Source organism: Colius striatus, chromosome 2 (assembly GCF_028858725.1).
Source record: "Colius striatus isolate bColStr4 chromosome 2, bColStr4.1.hap1, whole genome shotgun sequence".
Taxonomy (NCBI): Eukaryota; Metazoa; Chordata; class Aves; order Coliiformes; family Coliidae; genus Colius; species Colius striatus.
The window spans coordinates 100,914,111-100,938,768 of NC_084760.1; the positions used below are offsets into that span (position 1 = coordinate 100,914,111).

The window sequence follows — 24,658 nt, forward strand, 5'->3', positions numbered from 1 at the left end:
GGACAAGTCAGTTGTTCCACTGCTGGTGTCCACCCCACCCACCTATATAGATCTTTTTTGTAATAGCTGGGAGCTATAAGAGCTCAAAGTTCTTTACAAGTGAAACTATTTTTTAGTATAATACACGGACTGTGGAAGTTTCTCCCTTAGCACAGTTCACTGTGAAGGTTTCATGGATCATTTCACTTACAGGGTTAAAATAAGAGCCTATACTATACCTGAAGGCACATAAACGGATCAAACTTAGCTAGTCTTGTTACTTTAAGTAGCACAGGGGTAAAAAACAATGGAGCATTAAAAGAGAGGGAGTGAGCACCACGGCAGTAAATGAAGGATGGCACAAAAGACACAGAGTGCTACAAACTTCCAATATTAGCCTTCGCTTTCATCTTTGCCTTTCCCAAATGTAAGTGCTTTCACTTTAAACAGCACCATTCACATAGGGAAACTGCTGAATACATCCAATGGTGCAGCTTTCTGCATGCAGCTGAGCCAGCCCATGCCATGCACTCAAACCAGAGGTAAACAGCTGTCACAATCCCTGACATGCTGGTACCACGCTTGGAGCTGAAAGCCAAAGACACTAAGGACATTGCATTCAGGTGAGTGGAGGGTGGCAGAGCAGCCTTTGCAGTGGCAAAGATGAGTGCTGTTGAGCACTCCTGCCCTGCTGCATGGACACAGTGGAGAGCAGGGAGAACAGAGGGGGCTGGGGTACTTTGTGCTATACCCACAAACACAGGGCCACAGATTTCCCCAGAGACAATCCCAGGTGCCTATCTGTCCAGTTGCTGCACATCAGCCCAGCTGGCTAGGTTTGTGTGCATGAGATGAGAGAGAGTGCTCTGCAACTGAAATCCTGATGGTGAGGGGTAAGAAAGGGTTATTCAAATAAAAAACAGTTCTGCAGCTTTTGAAGGAAATGCCACATATAAGAAAACCATGGAAAGCTTCTTAATTACTTATATCTAGTGCTAGGGCAGACTACAAAAGCATTTATTCTATTAGTAAGGTTTGCATTTAAAACCACTGTCCCAGAGTCTCCTCTAACCAAAAGGTGTCCCTGAGGCACACCAAAGCTGCAGGTTAACTTGGAGTCTCAAATGAAGAAGCATGAGACAGGCAGGTCAGCGCTTTTGGTATTGCTCATTACAGTGACTCACAGTTTAGCTACAAAGCCATGTAGATGAGGATTATTCAGTGCCCCGTTCAGACGGTCAGAGCTCACCTCTTTCCAAAACCAGAGTTAGCAGTTGTCACCTTTGCAAGCTAAGGGAGGGCTGCAGCTGGACTCATTACCATTATTTAGACACATCTAAGTCAGACACCACAGGGCTGCAGAGGGGCCAGGAGCAATGTTCTGGCTTCTCTGCTCTGTCTGCTTTCTTTACAGCAGCGATGGGCTGCTGGCACATCTGCTTTCCAGTGCACAGGGTGAGGGTTTCTCACTCACTGCACAAGGACAATCAAGTTGCAGGCAGTCCCCAGGTCAGAGGTTTTAAGCCACTGAATAACATTGCTACGGTACAGCCATTTGTGTGAACCAAGCTGTAGGTCTGCCTTCCTTGCAGGACCCAGAAGTCACTGAGGTCATTTCAGAAATAAAAATCCAACTCCAAGTGTAAAATAATGAAAAATAAGGGAGAATAAATGTGAGCGGCTAAAAAGCAGAGACGAGGAAAGGGCTGGAAAAACACGAATGATACCAGTAAGTGTGAAATTGGCAGATGGCAGTCACCTATGCCCTTAAAGACATGTAGGCACCTAACTGCTGACTGAAATCAACTGTGAGGTAGATGTCTTTGCGCCTTCGAAACTCAGGGTGTGGATTCCTCTCAGGCTGGCATCTGTTCCTCAGAAATGGCACAGAATAACTGAGGACTGGACAGCAGAGCCTCAGACAGGTTCTTCTGTTTCATCACAGGTATTACAAAGTCAGATATTACAAACACCTGTGATATCCCAGTTCCATCTTCTCTATTCTGGTAATGAATGTTTTTATCTTAGCTAGTTTCCTCAATCTCCTTATTGATATGAAAACACCATTTTAAAGGCTTTGGGATTGGTGCTGCATTGTTGACTCCTGCCCTTGGGCAAAATTGCTCCAGAAATCAGAAACCACTTGTAGGTTGACATTTCATAACCTTGTATTAAACTGTGTGGTCATTATTGCCCTAGTGTTACGCTATCCTCTTGGCAGCCACTACGAGTTCACTGGTAAAAATACCTACTCGTGTCTATACTTTCATCATGCTGGCTTACTAAAATAGCTCTTGTATGGCAAACGTTCCCCCACGATTTGTTCTCTCTCCAGCCATATTGCTGCTTCTCCTTTGGTTGTCAGACCCACATGGCACCAAACCACTGACCTCTCCTGTTTGGCAGGGAGCTAGGAAGCATTTCCATATTTCCCCACAATGGCAACATTATTATTTTTAGTATTTGGGATGTTGGAGAATAGGTAGAGAAAGGAAAGGAGATTTCTGCCAAAAATACGTGCCCTGGTTCTTAAAAAAGTCACGTTTCAGGCATTAATTCGGCCTGTAATTATTAGGGAGACAGCAAGCACTACAGCTGTTGGTTGAAAGGTCTTTGGGCCTTCCTGTAACACGTTGCAATAAAACATCTGGTGATTGGAATTGTAGCTTATTTATAAGGATTTCTTAGGCAAACTCTGTGGGAGAGGAAAAGAGAAAACATCTGACCAGAAATTGTATTTAATCTATAGAGGAGCAGGTAATGACTTAGGAGACCTAAGAATGCTGTTTTTACAGTGACGAAAATAACATCAGACACTGTAGGTCTGCGTTCAGGCCACCAAAAGAGAAATCTTGTGAAGCAAGAAGGTGGGGTTGATTTTAATGCAAGGAGGAAGCGTCTCTGAAGTTACCCATTTTCTTTTCAAAAAGATTCTTGCGGCAGGCAGGGATCAAGTAATTACTTTTCCCCTGTTCACAAGATATCTCAGAATAGTAACAGACCACACACCCAGGAGATGATTAAAGGAAGTCAGGGGTCAGGAACACAGAAAAGCTTGTGATACAGAAGAGATTTGCATGGGCATTAATATTTCATGTCTTACCAGCCATGTGGTTCAGAACAAGTATCTGCACAATAAAGCAGAATCATCTGCCATCAGGTTGCATATTTCAGGACACACCTGAGTCATAAAGGCAGTATTTACGTGTCTTTACCCGTGAAGAGAATGCAAAACACTCAGTCTGCTGTACCTATTGCAGAGGAACTTGGAAGGCCTGTCTGAGGGCTTAGCAGGACTTAACAGGGGGCCTCTGCCCTGGGCTAGACCTTTGCACAGATTGAGTTTCAGCCTAAAAGTAAAGCATAAGCAGCACATTTGGTACTGTGGGGCTATTAGATCTGGTACAAAGGAAAAGAGCTACTGCACTGTTGGTATGTTTCTTTAGACATTATTCCAAACCGTGAAACAAAAGTGATATTTATATACAAGTGCATAGGTAGCAGTGCAGACAAAAGACCTTGTATTCTCTGCCATTATTCCCAGTATAGACACATAAAACCTGGCAATTAAATTTGGGGAAAAAAAAAAAAACCCAAACCACCCATAAATTACTACTTTTCTCCCAGTGAAATGAGCAAGATGTGTCAGGGATTAAGCAAAAGTATTTATTCCTGGGATTTCGGCAATTATGTTTCATGAGATTTTACTGTGAGTGAACAGAGTTTACTGTGGCAGCACAAGCAGGTCCTTTCCTCACAGGCAATCAAAGCTAGGCATTTTCCCTGTCTGCACATGCCTGTGTGTGGCTGGAATAAGCAAGTGTAGCAAGTGGTTCGGCTGACTCACAGGCACAACTAGACTCTCCTGTTGCCGCCAGCCACTAAGGTAACTTTTTTCTGCCTCTGCAACTGGGCTCTTCCTTTCCCAACCTGCTATCAGCGATGCGGCTCTTGAAAGGAACGTTGAGAGACAAATTGACATTGCTAAATCATCCAATGTAGTCCCTCAGAATAACAAGGCAAGTTAGCACTGCTCATCAGAGCTGCTGCTACTCTCATTCTCGTAGTGTTCTGTGGTCCTGAAGAAAAAGGTGAGGGAAAATGAGGAGCTGTAGAAAGGAAAAAAAACCCAACAAGCACAGCATCAGAATTTCACTCAGTGTTTTACTGACAAGAAATCTAAGTCCTTGCCCAGAGAATTTATAGCTAAAATGAGTCTAACAGCACAGTGCCTGATGGCCCTGTCTGTGTTTCTCACAAATTACTCACATGAGCAGCCCCACTGACTCTGTCTGAAGGATTCTTTGACGTGCAGAGTCTGGCTTACAGTGATTAGTGACAGCAAACTGCAAGGGGAAAAGGGATGACAAGGGAGAAATTGCTCTAAGGCATCATTATTTACTGCTTCCTTCTTGCCTAAAGAGAGTCAGAAGTTTGACTATTTCATTCATTGGTTTCACTTTTGTTTTAAACTAGGCACTTGACAGAGTGGAAATAATTCATTTCAAGGTTCCCTCACACAGGGAAGTCTGAAGACAAATTCAGAAAGATTGGAAGTCCTACTTCCTTAATGTAACTTATTATCACTGTGCTGTAGCTAACAAATAATAAAAGGCACTTGTTTACTTCACCATGATAATATCTTAGGAGAGTCTTGACTAAATACCCACTTCTCTAGCCCCCACTATACTGTGGCTAGCCAAAAGTTTTCAGTTGTCAGCTGACTTGTAGTTGAATACGACCAAGGATAAATCAGCTCATATTAGGCTTTGCTGGGACTAGTGGTATGACTGATGAGCTGATTCCGGTTTATACCTACCTGCTAACACTGGCTCATGCTTGAGAAATCCAATGCTCTGTCTCACATAAACAACGTTTATCTCTCTCGTTCAGAAGCAAGTAGAAAGCTCACAGTACAATTGTCATCCCAAATGTAAACATTCACAATTACAGGCCTAAGGCTGCAAGCATTGTTGTTCTTGCACCAAAGTTAATTATTTTCAGGCATTTCAGTTTCAAAAATCATATGGCAGCCCCAGAGTTGAACAGTCAGAACCTCATGTGATTGCAGAGGAGATCTGGTGGTTTTACACTAACTATTGTGCCAAGGAAGAGGCATACTAACAAAACAAAAGGCAACATCCAGCACACAGATGTGATTTTAACAACAGTCACGGTGTTTTTAAGTTCAACTCTCAAATGGAGGTGTATGTCACAAGTATCCTCTCCTACATCCCAGGAACACTCACACACCTTCAGCGGTAATACAGAATGATGCCTTGCTGCATCTTTTTTTTCCCAGCTCCTTTAACATACTGTATATTATAATAGATCTGGATTTCTAAAGGGCATCATGTGTTAAACCATCACTGTATCATAATGGTACCAGGAATGCTATAGTCAAAAGCTCAAAGCTGTGAGAACTCAACACATAAAGACCTGTGAGAATATTTTTGTGCTGGACTCTTCAGCGGACTCTGTGATTACTAAAGAGTTCTTGGAGGAAATACGCATTTTCCCCCAAAGGCAGCAGAAAACTTAAACAAACTTGGTATTTTGCTGTCCAAAGACAATAGCAACCTAACAAATAAAAAGCATCATGTTACTCCAGTACTATCACCGTGCCTATCTATCATGTAGTACTGAGAAATTCTGACTTCCATCAAGCAGGTCTGCAACACAATTTTGCCCATTTTGCCTGTCCTCCTGGGTCTCCAGCACAATCAGTACTCCTCACTTCTACATTCACTGCTGAAGAGACAAAGCAGCACTGTTCTCTGCAGCTGCGTCTTTGTTCCTTTGCCTCCCCTGGGACTTGCCAGCTGTGAAAAAATGAAATGCAGCTCAGTCCATCCATAGTGAGCCTGCAGGACGGAGAAAGTTATCAACACGAATCAAACCAAAGCAAGACAGTCATCTCTGGCGCTGTTGGTGCCCACTGAGGTAATCTGGTCTGAGACTAGGACTCAACTGACCTACAAGATTGTACAATATTTTTATACCATAGGTTTGACTAAGTAAGAAGTCCAAGTTATTTGGTTTTGCTTACATGCTTTATTTTTAAGTACATTCAAGACTGTAAAGACACTTGGACATTGTGATAATACTAGAGAGTATTCAGCATTGTACTGTTTGAACACTTCACAGTTTTGAATGCAGTCATCCACAGCTGTCACTTTACTAAGGTATTCCTATTAACTTCATTTCACCAACAAGGAATTAAAGTGCAAAGATCTGGACAAGAGCAACAAAGGTACTTGAGTCTAACTACCGAGTTTATTTATGAGTAGCTGGCGAATGCAAAAGGCTGAGTTACAACCATATATGCTGTGCAGGTGAAAATAGGGAGAAAGACATATCCAAGCAGCTAAGCTGCAAAGCTAGTTGCTCTGAGTGTGGCTAAAAGACATGGATTTATCAACCGGTACTTTCCCCTCTGCACTTGAGCAACTATGTTTTCTCTGCATAACAAGGATTTTCTTTTTTTGTTCATGTTGTTGCTTAAAACAGAGGAAGATAAAATAATGGTATTTTCTTCTAAGGAATAACAGAAAGACTTCTCTGATGAACACCTAGGTAATCACACTCTATATTTCAACACCTGAATAAAGCCTAATTCTCACTTTCAGTTCTTTGTTGATTTAGCTGTAAGGGTCTTGCCTAAAATTGCACAAATCACCATCAACAAAAGAAACATCTCAAACCCAGCTGTTCCAAGTGCTAGATATTTGCCTTCATCATCAAGACATTCCTTTTCCATCTGCTTGGACTGAGTGAGATATAAAACAAGCTTAAGTAGCATCACACACGCTTACCCTGATATAGACTTGAAGTGTTACTTGTACTCTTCCCACACCAGAAATGAACTGTGCCACACAGCCATCCTAACGGAGGAAGAATTTGTCTAAGGAATGTGAGACAACAAAAAAAGGGGCAGGGCAGAACCTCAGAAGAAGAGACCATGAAATTCAAACTGGCCTGGAAAAGATTTGCAAGTTTGCTTAAAATAACAGGGAGATATGGTAAAGCCAGCTCTTCAAGGACTGAGAAAATTTCAATTTTCTTCACTTAAAATTCCAGCCTACAGTCTCCGATTAACTTCTTGTCAACATAGCATGGGCTTCTTGACAGTGCTACTCTTGTTTAGGTTTGTCTCCCCATCCTATCTCATATAAGGTCGAAAGTAATTTGATTAATCTGTTGAGGACAGGGTTCAAAGCATTCTTTATCTTCTTTCAGTCCAGATATACATTTCCTGTTTTCTCTCGGTAACAAAGCTGAAGGTCTGCTTCATCCATTGTCTTTCAGGGAAAGCATTAAAACTGTCTCATTACTAAGGTTACATGTGAAAAGTTAAACAAGAGCATGCACGTAATGGCCTTGTGGCCTGAGTAGTATGCATATAAAGGTCTCCAGATTGCACCCATGTTAAAAATAACACATGGATTTTGACAACCAATTAACATGCAGTCAGAATTGGTAACAGACATTTAAACTTTTGGAGGTTAGCAGATAGGCTAACAAATAAACTATACTCCCCACATCACAATTTTACCACGTATTACCTAACATCCAAGGCCAAGACCTCAAAACGTTTTCAATTCACTACCTCTGAACTGCATAAAGGACATTCTTAGTCCCTTGAAAGCCACCTTGTCTGGAAACCAGTTGGAAAGGTGTACACAACTAACAAGATAAATGTTACACTATTATTATTTCACTGTGCATTTCTAATGCACATAATACAGTAAACTCCAAAATAGCAATTCTAGTATCTTTATCATATATTGACACTTTCCATAATACTCTTGTTTACTCAACCTTCCTTTTTACTGTAATAATGTCAATTTAAAATATATCCCTTTAAAACATTGCCCTAGAAAGTAGATATTGATAGCTCTTTCATGACATTAAAAAGAATGAGATAAAAAGGATAGGATTTCATTTTCATAAGAGACTATGAAAGCAAACCAGAATTAACACTGAGACAACTGCTTGCTGAACGAGTGACCAATGGCAAGAAGACCTTGGATCTTCCTAGGTTCAAGCAGCGGAAATACCCCATTTCAGAAACATTACGCTCAAACTGAAAATCAACAGAACTCATTCTGAAAAGGTCCCACTAACAAAGGTAATTTCTCTGCTTACCCTTTTGTTTGCATAAGGGGTTTACAAATACATAAAATTTGAAGAAAGTACCTTCTTTTAGTGAAGAGCTGATGAAATTATGCAGTGTTGAGAGGTGTGTCATTACCTGGTTTTTCTCTTTGAAACTCACCTCTGAGTTTTATCAAGTTTACTACTTGAAGTAGTCAACCTTGTTTGTTGCTGAAGATAAAACCACTTCAAAAATGTAGTGACAAAAATTAAAAAAGGTAAATCTATTTTGTAACAAAAACTTCAAAATGTAGTTTGGGGAGTTACTGAATATTTGTGATTGACAAATAGCTGTCAGTTGTCTATTTTTAACTCTGAGAACTTGACACGTATGCTGACAAAACAACTGGATAATATATCTTTCTACTTTTGTTGGGAGACCTAAACTTCAAAGAGTTATTTCAGACACTGCGTTTCACACTGTTTGGTATGAGTGACACATTCTTTTGACACAGATAACAGCGAAGTTTACATTTCCTCAAGGGAACTACAATAACTGCAGTGAAAACATTCAAGAGACATCTAGTAACACTAGGCCATCCTCCATGACCATAACAAAACACTTATGCGTAAAGTTTTCCTAGAACTGTAGTAAAGTCTGTTGACAGAAATTTTCTAATCATTAAATTTCACATCGAAGTTGTAGACCAATAAAGCAATTCCTGGTATGAACATGATCATAAGTATTACTGACTTGGTGCAAGATGTAAGGAAGACCATCCCAAGTCTTTTCTACGGATCTAGATAGATGAAGGAGGGGGTTGACACAGTACAGCTACAGAGCTCAGAAAGTGAGGCTGTGCCCACATTTCCAAGCCAGGACGGCAGTGCACAAGCGTGCTCTCATCGACACCCAGAGAAACAGTAAAGATGTCAAGGACTGCTTTACATCCCCAAGTGGCAGATGCCAAATATCATTTCTACATTCTACTAACTACTGAGATTAAATCTAGCACAGATATGACTACATGCCACCACCGAGACTCAGCATGGAAGTCATCTTTGAATGTCAACTACACCAAACTTTCCTTTGTTCTGGAAAGAGTGCAGGAGACGAAGTATACCTAAACGCTAGTATTTAGGCTCCTCTCCTCTATTCTACCAAACTCCTAAAGGCAATGTGTCTAATCCTATCTAGTGTAAATTTACTTCTGAAACATATCTTTTCTTAAATTATTATTTTAAACACCGTAAAGTAAAACTTTTTAGCAAATACCTTGGTAGAGAAATTGTCTTCAACTATAACCAGGTGTTATCACATAAATATTAACAAAAACATTAAAACACCATAGTCTGTTTCTTCTTCAAAGTGTGTTTTTCACTAGATTCATACTAGGTAGGGTAGCAGATTCGCTATGTTAATTTTCCATAGCAACTAGAACCTTTCCCCCAACCCAGTATGTTTGCCTTACTACAAAGTAGCGCTCCTCTTCCTTATTCACTCTGAACAGTTGTAACAATGATGCTTACAGAAGTACAGTAACAACAAAATCACTTGATCATCTTTAAGAAATTTATAGAACCAGTGCATCCACAAATCTATATTCAAAATGTGTATTGCATGTTTACGATATATAATGAATTCTTGCATCTCTTACAGTTACAGACAACAACGGTACATGCAATAAGAAACTGTTATGCAAAAAATACCCTGGTAATCAGATGACTGTGAAAATCTAAGCCTCTTCAACATTTAACATCTTTCATAACACTGCTAAAAGCATTAATAAAAATGTAAGTGTGAAAAATGTACATTCTTTATTCTGCTGTTTAGATACAGAATAAAATCTACCTTTTCAGAAAATAAAACTATAGCTACAGCTTTAAGTGCTGTCAGTTTGCTTTTGATGATAAAGTACATGCACTTTTTCCAGTTACTTTATTGCACATAATGTACAGTCATAAATGGTGTTTTATTTACATGTGTTTTGGCAACGCCCATGTTCATTCTTCCCCTCAGAACACATTATTTTGCACAAACAAAACCTTAAATGTTTCACACAAACTGCCATAATACAAGTCAAAGCATGTATGTTTATATGTGTATTTGTTGTTGCTGTTTATTCAATTAATTCTTCTATGAGTTTCAGATCTCAGTTAATTTTTGCCTTGGGAGTCAGATTCCTCCCAGCTAGTCTGTTGTCAAAAGATGGTCATCTGAACTGCTGGTACCAAGAAATTAGCACTGCAACCTGCTGTGCCCAACACCCACCTCCTATGCAGAACCATACCACCTGCAATTAGTGGGCAGGCACATAGAAGAAAGAGCACTGTATTTTCATCAACCAGTTTGATTCAACATTGATTCAACACGTGTTAATGTTATGGTTCATGTGTTACTTGGACAGTATTTCATTAATTTTTTTTTTAAAGAAAAATATATCAACTGTATTAAAAACAAAGTAGAAATTCCAGTAGCAATAACGTACTTTCAACCCTAGGAATGTGTTACACGGATTCCATTCTGTACAATGTGTTATTTATGATGACTGCTATCTTTATGCAGATAGAAAGAATTAAATTTTATACACTCATGTTCCCCTCAAATTACTTTCTTAATGGATGGTAAGAAACATCAATGTTTCCCTGTATTTTCAAGGCAGAAAACATTTTAGTGGACCCCCTCAAAAAGAAGAATCTGGGAATAAACCATTTGTTACTTTCAGATTTTGGACCTATTTTTTAAAGTTAGGTTCAAATAAAATGATCGGTATTGTCATTGAACAAACGTTCATTAAAAAAACTGGAAAGACGTCTCTGAAGACACTTTATAAAATATATTCTGGATTGGTAACACACAAAAACCCCAGCATCTCAGAGAGATCAAATTTGTTGTACTTTGGTACAACAATTCACTTTTTAAAAGTGAATAGCATTGCTCAGATTTTGTTTTGAAAGACCACATGATATTTTTGTTTACATTCCGATCTCAAAAAAAACCCCAACCCCAAGATAATTCCTATTTTATTGTCTGGAACAGCAACTCTTTGACTTGAATGCACAATCCTTCAAATGCTCAGACACTTTAACCTCAGAACAACAACAAAGAAAAAGAACAAGCAAACTTCCATGATGTGCTAATATCGAAATCATCTTCAACTTCACTCCTAAGAATAGCTTGTTTCTTTTCCACAAGGAGCCAAAGTATAAAGTAGTTAAACTTTCGGTCAGGCATTTAAATAAACTGAAAAATGCATTTAGCGGACAACAGTAATGAGTATAAAATTTTAGTTTTGGAGTTTTCCTTTTTTTGATGTCCTTCAGCTTTAAAGTACTTAAAAACTTTACAGTGACTTTCATTGCTGCACATAATGAAGAATGAGATGAAAATGCACTGCAGACAAAGTATGACAGCAGTTCATATCCAATAAAAATACAAAAAACCCACAACAAAACAGTACTTCTGGGAATAGAAATGTTCTTCAGTATAAAACAGTAACCTCTTGTTTCATCTGAATAGTTTCACCTAAACTGGAGAGAGTATTTCCCCAAGCTTAAATGTGTGCCACTGATACAATTCTTTGGGAGCAGAAATTATTTGCTTTGAAATGACATCTGTGCCATTACCCAGTCAAAAGGTCTTGATGTCTAATGTTTTTATCATCTGCCACTAGCTAACTTTTAGAGTAGCAACATATCCATAATCTCTTACATTAAAAAAATCTGTACAACTCTTCTAAATGTACTGACATTTCAGCTGTATCTATATATTTTTGTAAAGCAGAGCTACACGTCATTAGAAAACTAACAAATACCTTCATGAGAGTTAGACTATTTTTCTCCATAAAATGTGTTCTAATTTAATTACTACCAATACTGTGAGATTTTTTTTAAATTGAAGTTTTACATTGCATGGATGTCAAGATACGTAGTTTGAAGCATAAATTAAAGGAGGCATTTGAACAGATGCAAAGGCTTCTCATTGGAATTTTTACTGTCTACAGGAAAGGAATGGGCTTTCACAAAAAATGTTATCTGAAGAGTTGTCTACACTGAGGAGCTCCCTCAATGTTAGCTGTAATTACTATCCACTTAAGATTACAAATCTAGGAAGACAACCTGGGATATGTAAAGGAGCCTCAGACAGCACGAGTTTTAAGAAAGAGAAATGTTTCCATAAAAATATTTGCATAAATGTACATTCAAAACAGCATTTTCCCCATTTCAATTCCCTGCATTCATGTTGCTACAGTCATCCGCAGGGATCAAGATCACATAAAAGCAGCCCTGGAATTTAAAATGGCTGTTGCTTGGTAATTTAGTGAAAGGTGTATTTTTTTTACTTTCTGCAGTCATTAGGAAACAAACCAGTTTGACCTTTGGCTTACAGAAACTGTACTCCCCTGAGCTAGGCAATACTGACAGACTACAGCAGAAGTACCAAAAAAAAAAAACCCAAAAAAACATGTTACTTAAAAATAGCGTGGCACAAAGAAAATAAGGCACTTTTGGCATGGAAAACCCCCAGATTTGTATTCCAATGTAGAAGTATTTTGTGCTTAGAAATGCCACATGATGCAACAATAAACCAGGTGCCAAAACAACAAATCACAAATTACCATAAGATTAGCTGCAACCTCTGAATGGTTCAACAAAGAATCAAACTGGTTTCTGTACACTGTTGTGATTTATCAATACACTGGCATCTTTGCTCTTTTGCTGTGAGCTGACAGTAATTATTTTAGAGAAAGGAAGAGAAAGTGTGGAATTAGTAAGGCAGATGCTTTAAGGCAAGTGGCAAGAATCTACAAGAAGAATGTCTCAAAAAATGCTACTTTGTTCCCATTTCTACTGGCACCTATTCCCCAAGGTAAAAGGCCAGAATGACCAAAGCCAACTTAATAGTAGTGTGCAGAATGTCAGCCAACAAACAACATAAAAACAAGTCACGTTGTGTTATCTGTGGTCACGTTCTTCAGGGTTAGTCCAGTAACTCAAGACTTTACATTCTTCCGTCTTTATTTATTTTAATTAAACATGTAATGGTTAATAAACAGACATAGTCCAGAGTTAGTAGGTTGGTATTATAACATTTATTAAAATAATGCTATGGGTTAATAGAAACAGCAAAGAACCAAAGAATTAAAATGCAAGCTATGTAAAAACCCAACTAAAACCCAAATGTCTAATGTATTCATCCAGTAGCTAACTAAAAGCCCAAGAAAGACAACACTCCCAATATAATAAAGTACTGCAAAACAATTGGCAATTTTTCAGTTATCAAAATTGTGGGTTTTGCATTTTGTATCCTTTTTTTTTCTCAATCAGGAAAAAAATTCTTTTGAATGTTATATAACATACATATAAAACAAGATAGAAAAATACATTATAAACTTGTAACAATGGCTGTAAATACATTATCTTACATGTTTCTCATAGGCAATAGGTTGGTTATGGTACATACATAGCATGAAACTACTAAGATAATAAAGAATAGACAAATACATGTCATCTGTACGGTTACATACAAGCGACACTCCCATCTACCCACTCTAAAAAAATTACATAATACTGTCAGAAAGAAGTCTTAAAACTACTTATTTTAATAAAGAAAAAGTCATTAAAGAATGATAATACTGAGAACCAAGGCATTCAGAGATTTCAAAAGTCATGCTTTTTTTTTTAAGTTGATCCAAAGTTTTGTCAACTAAGTTTTCAGAAGTTTGTTCAGAGCAAACATTACTTTCACATGTCACACATCTATTTCATACACTTCCCTTCCCCCCCAATAAAAGACCTTTGATAAACATCTAAAATGTCCAGGTTTTATCATAGTTGAGATGAAACTGGATCAAATACTGGTACTGTTTTAGCAAATCTCTCCTCAAATGTTCGAGTGTCGCAAGTTTATTCAACCAACCAAAATAAAATCAAAATGGCACAGCATACACTGTAAGTAAAATCAACACAACTGTATGTGTAACAGGAAGACAAAGCCGGTGGCACGATAAACAAAAAGCTAGCTGAATACGAAAGGATGAATGTCTATTGCATAGTAAATAAACTGATAATTATTTCCAGGTGAGACAAGATGTTAGATGAGGTCACCATGCAAGTGCTTAAAAATGTAAGCCCTCTTAGCTTACTATTGACCTTTCATTTGGAAGCTGTGAAGATTTGAAGGAGGAGAATAAGTTGACAAGAGGGGAATAAATTTATCACCTGATATTTGCCAAGTTATTGAGCCCCACTCAAAGTAATTACTTAATGTTTCCAGAATTAAATACTGTGCGTTCGACAGCTTCAGCTCTTGCAGCTGCCCAGCTACAGGAATCTCATGTGGAAACAGAGGTTAAAAATAAAGTATAGCTGGACTTCAAACAATTAGCTGATGTCCCTCTCCTGCTTATCTTACGAAGAAAAGCCAGTGGGCATATTGAACAACAGTCAAAGAGCTGAAAAATAAGTAACTTGCATGCTGCTTGCCGCTGCTGGAGCTGCCCGTGAAAACCAGGGACATGCTCAGACTGTAACTGAAAACTAGCTAAGCACTTTGAACATCTGTTTTCTGGGCGACACCAAAGCCTATAATATTTGATATATATTTTTTCCAACCAAAATCAAGAAAACTCCTCTGCATCCCTGAACAAAAATTACCTACTGCCAGCTCTAGAAACGCTTGTCAGCTAATACTCTCATTTAGCATGAGCCAGTCTGTATCACAGAACCCTTTGGTTTACATTGCACAAGAACGGCACTCGTTATGATTTAAAAAGTAGAGCGGTTGAAATAACAACGGGCTGGTTTGACAAAAAAAAAACCTTAGCAAATATTTTACGTAATGAGATTTTGGCAAAGTCACATCACACTAGCATGGCAAAAATCAGGTAATTAATATGGTCAACTCATCATTTGTCTTTCCTCACAGCTTCTTTCACATACTGGGCGACTGAGTGGCATGCAGTAACTTGTCAGAGGGAGAAGCTGATTATACAAGACATTTGACTAAATGACCATGAAGAAAATAAGGCACTTCCTTTTCTTTAGACTTATTCCAATACTTAAAAAATAAAAAAGAAAGACTAAAAGGCTCTTTTGGTCTTTTGTTTCTTGACAACCACCAGAAAAAATCATTTAATGAAATAAAGGGTTTCTTTGTTCTTTTTTTCTTTTTTTATAACACTTGAAAGTATAAAATGCTACATTTCCAAAAATATATTTTTTTTTTCTGCACCAGCACCCTTGTATAGTAAAAGTATCTACTTTTTTGTTCATTTTGTTTCAATGCACTACACTTTATCTACAATTTCATTACATGTATACAGCAAATAGGCAAGCATGGCTTTTACATCCTTAATGAATTTTTTTTCTATACAGGGAGGTTTAAAAAAAATATTTGAACAGTTTGCCCAGTAATGTGACACATAATGCATGTACCTTGTTCTCATGTAATCTTCCGAGGAGATTAAAATATGGTTAAAATAATTTAAACTCAGATTTTGCTTTAATAGTGTTGCTGTTTCGTTCTCTGCATTAACGTAGTTCTGAAAAGTCAGCGTAATCTGCATTTCATGGCACACTTTCCTTTAAAATGTCCAATTTGGCAGGCAATAGAGAAAAGGCTGCAATGTCTGCCCTTTGAGGGCACCGGTAGTGACTAAACAGCATATCAAATTTTGAATACTTGGAATCCCTTCCCCAATGACATCCCTGACCAAAGGTTCATGCATGATGCATCATCACACAGTACATTCAGAGAGAGCTTTGACTTCTTTTTTTTTTTTCCTTTTTTTTTTTTTTTTTTTTTGAGAAGAAAAATATTCCTAAAAGTCTCTCACAGTAACTGCCTCTGTCATCGGGTAGTTAAGGGACATCTGTCTCCATCTCGTGCGAGGCCTCCTTACCGTTCGCTTGGGGCAGGACACTAGAGGATGATCAGTGCGGAGGGATGAGTTGGACCTTATTGCTTTACTACTATTCAGTGCAGGTTCTAGAACCACTTTCACCCAAACAGGAGAACAACAAAAAGCGGAGTTGGAGGACAACAATTTCTTTGTCTGTTTTGTTAGATGGTAAGACGAACGGACAAGTGCCCCAGCTCGCTGCACTGAAGACAGGCAAGCAAAGGCGTTTACCAGTTAACTGATCAGCAGGCAGGCATGGTCAGGTCATCATTGGGTGAAGAGTTCAGAGGTCAGAAGGTCATAGGTTAGTTGCCGGTGGCGGCTGGGTGGTTAGAAACAAAAAAAAAACAAAACAAAAAAAAGAAAGAAAAGATAGAGAAGAGATTAGTTCCAGCTAGTGACGGCTTAATGACAACATGAAAACTAATCACAACTAATAAAAAAAACAAGCATGTTTAATTCTGACATACTGATTGACACCATCTACAGAATGCAATAAAATCATGACAGCCCTCCATCATGATTTGGACACGTGAAGGAGAAGCCCGCTCCCACAAAACTGGTTAACAGGAGAAATAGAGATAAAATACAACTAACGACTAATGGTTAGTAGCAGTCGATGAAGGAAATTGGAAAACAAAAAACAATGAACAGTTTTGGAATTGGGTAGAAGATTTCTGGAACAACAGTCAGTGCACAGCATCAGTATCTGACTGCTATTAAGCATTAGTACCTCCCAGGTGCAAGCATTAAAGCAACTATTAATGATGGATGTGATTATTAATAACTGATTGTTAAAAGAATGGAGTCATCTAAGGAATTCTGGACTTGGAGAAACAATTTGGTTCAACAAACTATGGGCCAAACAAAGGGGTTTTGTTCAATAAATTTTTTATTGCCTTTCATTTATTCTATTTACAAACAACATGGAATTTCTTGGCCTCATGATACAAAGCAATACTAAACTGTAGTCTAGCAACGTAGGCATCATCGTGGGAACCAGGAAAACGCTCAGCCTGCTACTTTAGCCAGCATTTCCCTGTTCGAAATACTATTTTACACATATAGGACACTTATAAAATGCACTTGCATGTAAACACTGTAAAAGTCCTGCCATTTTAAAGTCTATACTTAAAAAGCTCTAAGAACATCAAAAAATAGAGAAAATATCTAATCGATACTAATAAGGCATTTTAAAACTACAAACAGCTCTCTTTATTCATTTTCAAAGCTAATACTCTGCAAATACAATAAAATCTGACATTTCATATACATTCCTGCTTTATATTTTTATATTTTAAAAGAAGCCACCTGTAAATACTATTTTCTTTTGCAAAAACAAAAAACAAAACAAAAGATAAAACCCAAAAACACAAACAAATTACAGTAAAACATAAAAAAGTTCTCAAGTAGAAAGTTATCATTCCCAATGTTCTTGAGCTGTTCCTTCTTTAATCATTCTCTCACATTCTCCTTCACCAAACTTGGTCCACTTAACAGTAGTATGATTTTTTTTTTTAATATTTTTTTTTAAGACTCATTCAACAGCTTAATAATAGCTAATAAATTCTGAGGTTGATAAAGTATTTGTACTGTTGCCATTTTGACTAAGGCAGAGGAGATGAAAGTGAGAAAGGTATTCAGTGCAAAGTCAAGATTTGTGCCATTACATAAAATGAAGTCCAGTAGGTCTAATATTCACAGATAGCATCGATTTAGCAATCTTTCTCTTGGGCTGATTTACTTTCACATAATAAAAATGGCCTACCATTTAGGATACAGTTCATAACACTATGAAACGTTACTACTGTAACACAAATGAGACCACGTGCTCCCTGATTTTTTTCAGTATCATTTTAAGTGGGATTTGTTTAAATTAAAATGGCTGTTTCAAAAATAAGCAAAAATTAAAATAAATATTTCATGTGGCACAATCTCACCACTTGGCAGGCATACTAGAAACAGACTCTTAAAGCATTTTGATGCTGATTACTATTTTGATTAAAAGGTATTAAAATTTATATACAAATTATGTGACGGTTTGGATAAAACAGTCAAGAAAATTCTCAGCATTAATATTTCTTGTGGAGTTTATAATCAAAGCAAGCTACCTTTTAAAAATACCAGTACACCTGTGATACATCCTCTGCCAAGTCTCTGGCCTTCTACAGTACACACAGGTTTGTCAACTGTGCAACACCATTTGCAGTTTATTACAATTAAATCAGTCAGTCTCTCTGTTATAAGCATCAGATTCAATTTTGTATTATTTATGAACTGGGGTTTTATTCTCAGTTAAAGTGAGCTATATTTCTTCAACCCTTCACCAATTCTAAATGCTTAGTTGTCAGAGTAAAAACATTTACACATTTGGGGATTCTTGCTTAAATTGCAGTGCTTATCTCAAAAAAAAAAAAAAAATCCCAAAATCTATGCAAAGAATAAAAACCTACTTAAAAAGTGAATGCAGTAGTACTACAACATCATCTGGAAGTCAATTTAGAATTAAAAAATAAAAATAAAATCCAACTTTAGACCCAATGAATGCGAATATAAATTTAGTGACATTTAATCATATAAAAAAAAAAGTTTCTGCATTGAAAAAATAGTATTTCGGTTTGCTGACATTGTTTTTCATGGCTTCAGCTGTAAAAGTATATGTGTGACAGAAGAATCAAACAGGTGAATATGGCAAATGCTGACAGTATTTCAACTCTACAACTTAATTTTAGCACACTAAAAGAAACAGTTTTATTGCTGAACCAAGTTGTGTTCAAAACCTTTTGTGAAATTGTTAAATCTGTGCAGCGATAACCTAGGATTTCAAACTAAAAATACGTCGAAGTACAGCTGTAAAATTAACTTTGTGTAAATTTCTTAATACACACTGGGATTATTTAGAAAAGACTTCAAAATAACATTCTCCTGAAATATCAGTATGGTTTTCATTCTACAAAAGAGAGGTATGCACGAGTTATTCCACAGGAGCCATGACAGAGAGAGGTGTTAATCTTTTTTTCTATTTCCTTTTTTTCCTCCTCTTTTTTTGGTAAACATGGGCTATGACCTTATTTTGATTATAGCCCGTTGCCCATTGAAAAGTTGTCAAGAAATGAGAACAAGACAATGGGTTGTAAATAGTGTGCAGTGATATAAAATAAGCAATCTTCTAGAAAACTGAAGTAGTGTCTTGTTATCAGCTTTACACTTTCTGTAAAGCAGAAGATCATATGAAAGATAAAAGTGTTATATAAATACAGGAAATATCCAGGAGGGCCCTTTTTACTGTATTGATTGAAATCTGTATTGTTTCTTGCAGCTAATTTATGGAAGGTTGTGAGAAGTGAAGTGTAGTCAATGCTAGGAGATGGCAGATCTGTCACCTGAATTTGGCTTTTGAATATTACAATATCACGGAAGCCTGCACAACAGATTTTCATGAAAGCAGAATAATAATACTTGTCACATAATGCTTTGCATCCTCAAAGCCCTGTACAAAACAAGAACCCCCACAACACCCCTGTGGGGTAGGGAAGTATTATTATCCTTATCTTACAGATGGGAAAACATACACAGAGAGATTAAATGACTTGCTGAAACCCACAGTGAGTCAGTGGCAGGGATGGGCTAAGAACTCAGCCCACACACTGCTTCCTAGACAATGTCAATAAACCGAAAATATAATTTTTCTCAATAAGCTTAAATACTTCATTCAGGGGTCCAAAGGTATTACACTTGAGGAACAGGAGAAAAATGAAGATTTACTTTCCATTCAAGGGTTAAAGAGAGATGCCCAAATATTGGATGTCATCTCACCAACAGGACTTCAAAAGTTGCTTCTCCTTCAGGTTACACATTTTAGCAGCAAAAGGCAAATACCAAGAAATAGATTTTGGCAAAAATACCAAAACACCCTCCTTTCCTCCATCCTTAGTAATTCCAACTCGAACAACTTTTGAAGTATTATCTTCACAGCCCTTACCTTTCTGAATTCAGTCAGGTATCTGAGAACATGCATCCTCCTCATAATATACATTACAGTGGCTCAAAAGTCTATTAGAAAAAAAGGAAGCTAAATCTTCAGATTTCTCCAGACACAGACAGGAGGCATTTATTCCTTTACTTCTTTCTCATTAAGCAACCATCCATTCATTTTATTTTGCAACACCAATCTGATACTTCCATACCAATTAAAAGAAGAAATTGGGGGGAAATTATTAACCAAATTAATTATTGCAGCACTGAATCCGTAGTGTTTCCTGATGTAGATGGATCTTTAAATAGTTTTAAACAGAGAATCAGTTATAGTATTTATACTAAATATATCACAAAGTTTATATATATTTAACTGAGCTGGGAAAGCCAAGTTTTCAAAACGTCTTTATAACTGCAAGCATTCCCAAAGCTTCAAAATATTAACTATCCAGATTTTCGACAAAAATATTGAATGGGTCAAAACAGGGTATTTGGTTAACCAGCTGTGGTGTTGCAAATCTCATGTACACTCAAAGCACTTCTTACAAACAAGAACTGCAGAACTAAACTAACCTCGGTCTGCGGTCACAATCCTTTGGTAAGGATGGACACGCATATCGTGCCTTCGAACTTTAGTAGCCACCGCACCTAGTTAAATTGCAATTACCAAGACAGAGTTAGAAAACATTCAAAGAAAACATTAACAGCAGGTTTATCAAAATGGATTTAAATGATCATTAACTACAAAAGTTCATTTTAAGAAGAGCAACAAGTTAAGGCACAGTAGTTTCAAATCTTAACCTTAAAAAGAAGTTTATCTGTGCAGATTAATATTGCATTTATTTTAAACATCCTGGCCTTAACCTGTTTAATCCATTCATTTACAATCCCAAAATTACAGTATCTCATGAAATCTACTAGACCCAAGCACATTTAAGCTTTACTAGTCACATATTCACTGAAGTGCCTTTCTTGCAGCAGGACTATTTTAAATAATGCCATCTTTTAATACTGACAATTATTTGCTAATCTTAAGATCACTTCCAGTTCTATCACAAAAAAAAAGTCTTAAAGCAATTCTTCAAGCCTACAGATTGTGATTTTAAACTTTAAGTCAATAAGTATGAACTGCAATGAATTAGGTGATTAGTAAAGCAAACACTATATAGAACACTTAGCAGTCAGTATACTACTATACACTCATAAATTACAACTATTCTGTAATAATAGGAGCTAATCCAAATTAATAGCACTATTTTAAATCTATGTGCAAAAAAGTGCAAGTAAGTCACTGACTGCTAGGCCAAGCTTTTTTCAAGGCTGCTGAAACTAAGCATTTGTTAAAATTCAGATCTGATGAAGGATCAGTTAAGACCGTTCTTGAATTCTTAGCCTTTCGTTGGGAAAGCCATACCTGAAGATAAAAGGAAGGGAATTAACAGTTAGTCACCAACTAAAATTTGATCTCAACACCAATATTCCCAAAATTACTAATAGGGATGTAGTTCTGTCCTTTTTAATGAATTATTTTAAGACATCTTAAAAGTTCATCTCAAAAATGGACAAAATATATACTACCATTAATGAGAATTGAGTGTATCATGAAATAAAACTCAATGCAAAACTAATTTAATCCCATTAAGTCTACACAACTGCTCAGATAATAAAGCAGATGTATTGCCGATTCCATGCTACCTCAATGGGAGTGCGGACTTAATTTTTTTTCCTTCTCTTTCCTGTTTTTAAATAGGATTACTTGAGTAGATCTGTTTTGGGCAATACTTCTGTGCTCTCATAGATAAGTCCAAAATTATGCAATGGTTTCAGATGTTATGTTCAGAGACGTTTTCCCCTCCTTTCTCTTTACAGAATATTTGATAAAAAATTATTGTGGAACAATGTGTTTCTTTACTTGGTATTAACTGAATCCAGTAGAGGGGTTTGCACTAACCAGTAATTCATAGCTATTGAGACAATGTTTGTAACTGTGACTTTACCCCAGGATGTTATCACAAATGGACTCTTAGATTGGGAGTGGAGGAGTTGATGAGAATATTTACACGTTTGTGGGAATTTAATAAATGATGGCATTATGACGTGCTTACTGGATTTTGGCTATGGGGTCACAGACAACAACCATAAGCTGCTCAAAGACAGACTTAATATATTTTTTTGCCCTACTAAAAAAGTTTTACTGTTGATTCACTGAGGAAGGTAGAAGTCTAAAATCCATTTTCTTTTTTATGACATAAAATATAATGTGGGAAAGTGCACACATACAGACAATTCAACAAGTAGTTGTCATTCAAATGAAACACTGAATACTTTCAATTGAATACTTTCAACCAAATACTGACTTTGAAACTTATTGTCCAGTGTTCATTAGAGAGGTTTAGAATTTATGTAAATCAATAAACTGTCACTGAACAAAGAAAGATCAAAGTCCTATAAAATCAACATAATGCAGCACCAAGGTCATATGCAATTCAGAACAAACTGAGGAGAAATTATTTAAATTCTGTAGAGGGTAGGGAAGAAAGAAACTGTTGGAACGGCTCGCTTCATATTGACCAGTTAACTGAATTGTCATGGCTGCTTTATCATTCTCGCCTTTACACAGCAAGGTAATGGTCTGAAATATTAGGAATTACGGACATTTCAATTCAATGTATATAAAAGAAGCCATCAATAAAGTTGATAATTGTATTATCCTTAGCTCAGAACTTAAGTTTGCTTTATATTCATTTCCTGAAATTACTTTCTGCTCACAAAATGACTTACAGCTTTCTGACATTGAGGAGAGATTTACCAGTTGTGTACCAAAAGAAGCAGCAAAAAAACACAACAAACTGAAAAAAGATCTCTCTGTTCTCTCCAGTTTTGCTGCTAAAAAGATACAGTAAAATAGGAAGTTCTCTCTCTCAAAGATTATTGGAAACTATGTTAAAGAGAGTAAATCCAAATCTGATATTTATGTGAGCCCAAATGACATATAATAGATGTCAACTTCTATTTTAGTTTGGGTTTCTTTTTGTCTATGTATCCACCATCTGGTGTCATACAAACACAAAGACTTTATTTTCAGTACGCTCATTAATATACTGAAAACACATTAAATAACGTAAAACATGTTTAAAATGTTTGAGTTACGCCATTTCAGCAGTTTCCTAGGTAGTTTTGATACACCTGAGGTAACATTGTCACTTCAAATATTTTATTTTGAGCCCTATGACCTCTACCTTGCAAATACCATAAAAGCATAAGCAACGTATTCTCCACTTATCCGTGTACAAAGATCTTACCTAATACACCACTAGGTTCAATAGGATACTCAAGGATTGATGTAGCTGGTGCCAGCGTGTAGGGGTATTCATATGGTGTGTAAATTAAACCAGCTTCGGGTCCGGGTGGAACTATTGCAGCGGTGGGATGAGGAGTTCCGTTTGGCATGACAGCGGTTTGTATTTGTCTGATCAAAGGCATTATGGTAGGGCCAGCTGGCGTAGGAGTACGCAGGGCAGCTGGTGGGAGAACAGGCGCAGGCCCAGTAATAATCCTTGGAGCCTGGGCTGTTGCTGCAAGAGAAAAGGCAAGGGCTGCTACAGTAAGCAAAGAAATTCAGAGGAAAGTATGGAGATAGCAGTAACAAACGTGGAAAGAATGGGAAAAAAGGGGAAAAGTAGGAAAGAAGAAAAATAAAAGGAAATCATTAGTACATGCGCTGATCACACAGTGCCAAAGCACACCATTCAAATGCAAACAGCTTTCCATTTTCCAGTGTGATTAAGTATGAACATGCAAAATAAAAAAGCCATTGTAAAACAGTGAGGTAGATTTCTCAAACAGGTTACACAGCACAAAAGCTCCATTTAGACCACATTTCTTCATTTATGCTATCAAGACTGCATGAGACTGAGATGCATGCAGGAGATACAAGGAAAATACTGTCATAATCAAATACAGGGTACAAAATTTAGTGCAATTATAGAGTCCACAGATACTCAGTTATGCAGAGCTGTCGTATATGAGTCTTCAGTTTCTGTATGTTTTAAAATTCTATTTAAATATACACACAATTCCAGTTTCCAGGATCAATGAATTTAAAGATTACCTAGAAACACAATGTATCTCCTCTTCTACTCTAGCATGAACAAAAGAGACTCAAAAACTACTTCCATATCAAGCTTCCCAAAATAAAATACTTCCTTTGTATTAGAATTTCACTATGGCCATTCCTAGATTAAAGAAAATAGGTGTACTTTTTTTGTTTTTAAATGCTGCTAGCATGTTTCATTAAATATTATTTGAAGCCTATTGACACACACACAAACAACTTGAGCACCAATACATCATCAACAGTCAATCTTAAAGGGTTCTAATTCATAGACTTCTATACACTACTGTTAATCTACATTGATTAACTTACAAGTGGTCTGAAAAGAGATATGTGGCACAAGTTTTTCAGATTTGATGCCTCTGTGGTTATACTTTTTTTTTTTTTTAAACAGAAGTCCTCAGACTCCATGTATAATTTAAAAAAAAAAAAACATCAAACATTTTAGACTTCTTTCTTAAATGGAAATAAACCAGGACAGCATGTACAACTAACTTTTCAGCAAAATCAAAACACCAACAGTGAAATCGATTTATTACCAAGAAGCCAATATTAGTATGGAAATCTCTAGTAAAAAATATGAGGGGAA

The 24,658-nt window shown here is 36.9% G+C and overlaps 1 protein-coding gene across 9 annotated transcripts in view; it reads right to left on the reverse strand.

Annotated features, from left to right (window-relative positions):
- Positions 1 to 13,146: 13,146 nt before the first annotated feature.
- Positions 13,147 to 24,658, reverse strand: part of QKI (QKI, KH domain containing RNA binding) — a 150,899-nt gene continuing 139,387 nt past the window's right edge. For 2 of the 9 annotated variants that reach the window (XM_061991613.1, XM_061991610.1), the window contains 3 exons: positions 23,258 to 23,530; positions 20,529 to 20,603; positions 13,147 to 16,302 (listed from right to left, as the gene is read on the reverse strand). In XM_061991613.1, the coding sequence (XP_061847597.1) occupies positions 16,286 to 16,302; positions 20,529 to 20,603; positions 23,258 to 23,530 (365 nt within the window). In that variant the 3' untranslated portion in view covers positions 13,147 to 16,285. Of the gene's footprint in view, positions 16,303 to 16,854; positions 21,370 to 23,246; positions 23,555 to 24,658 lie in introns of those variants that run through there. The other 7 variants (XM_061991611.1, XM_061991608.1, XM_061991614.1 and 4 more) reach the window with 5 other exon arrangements.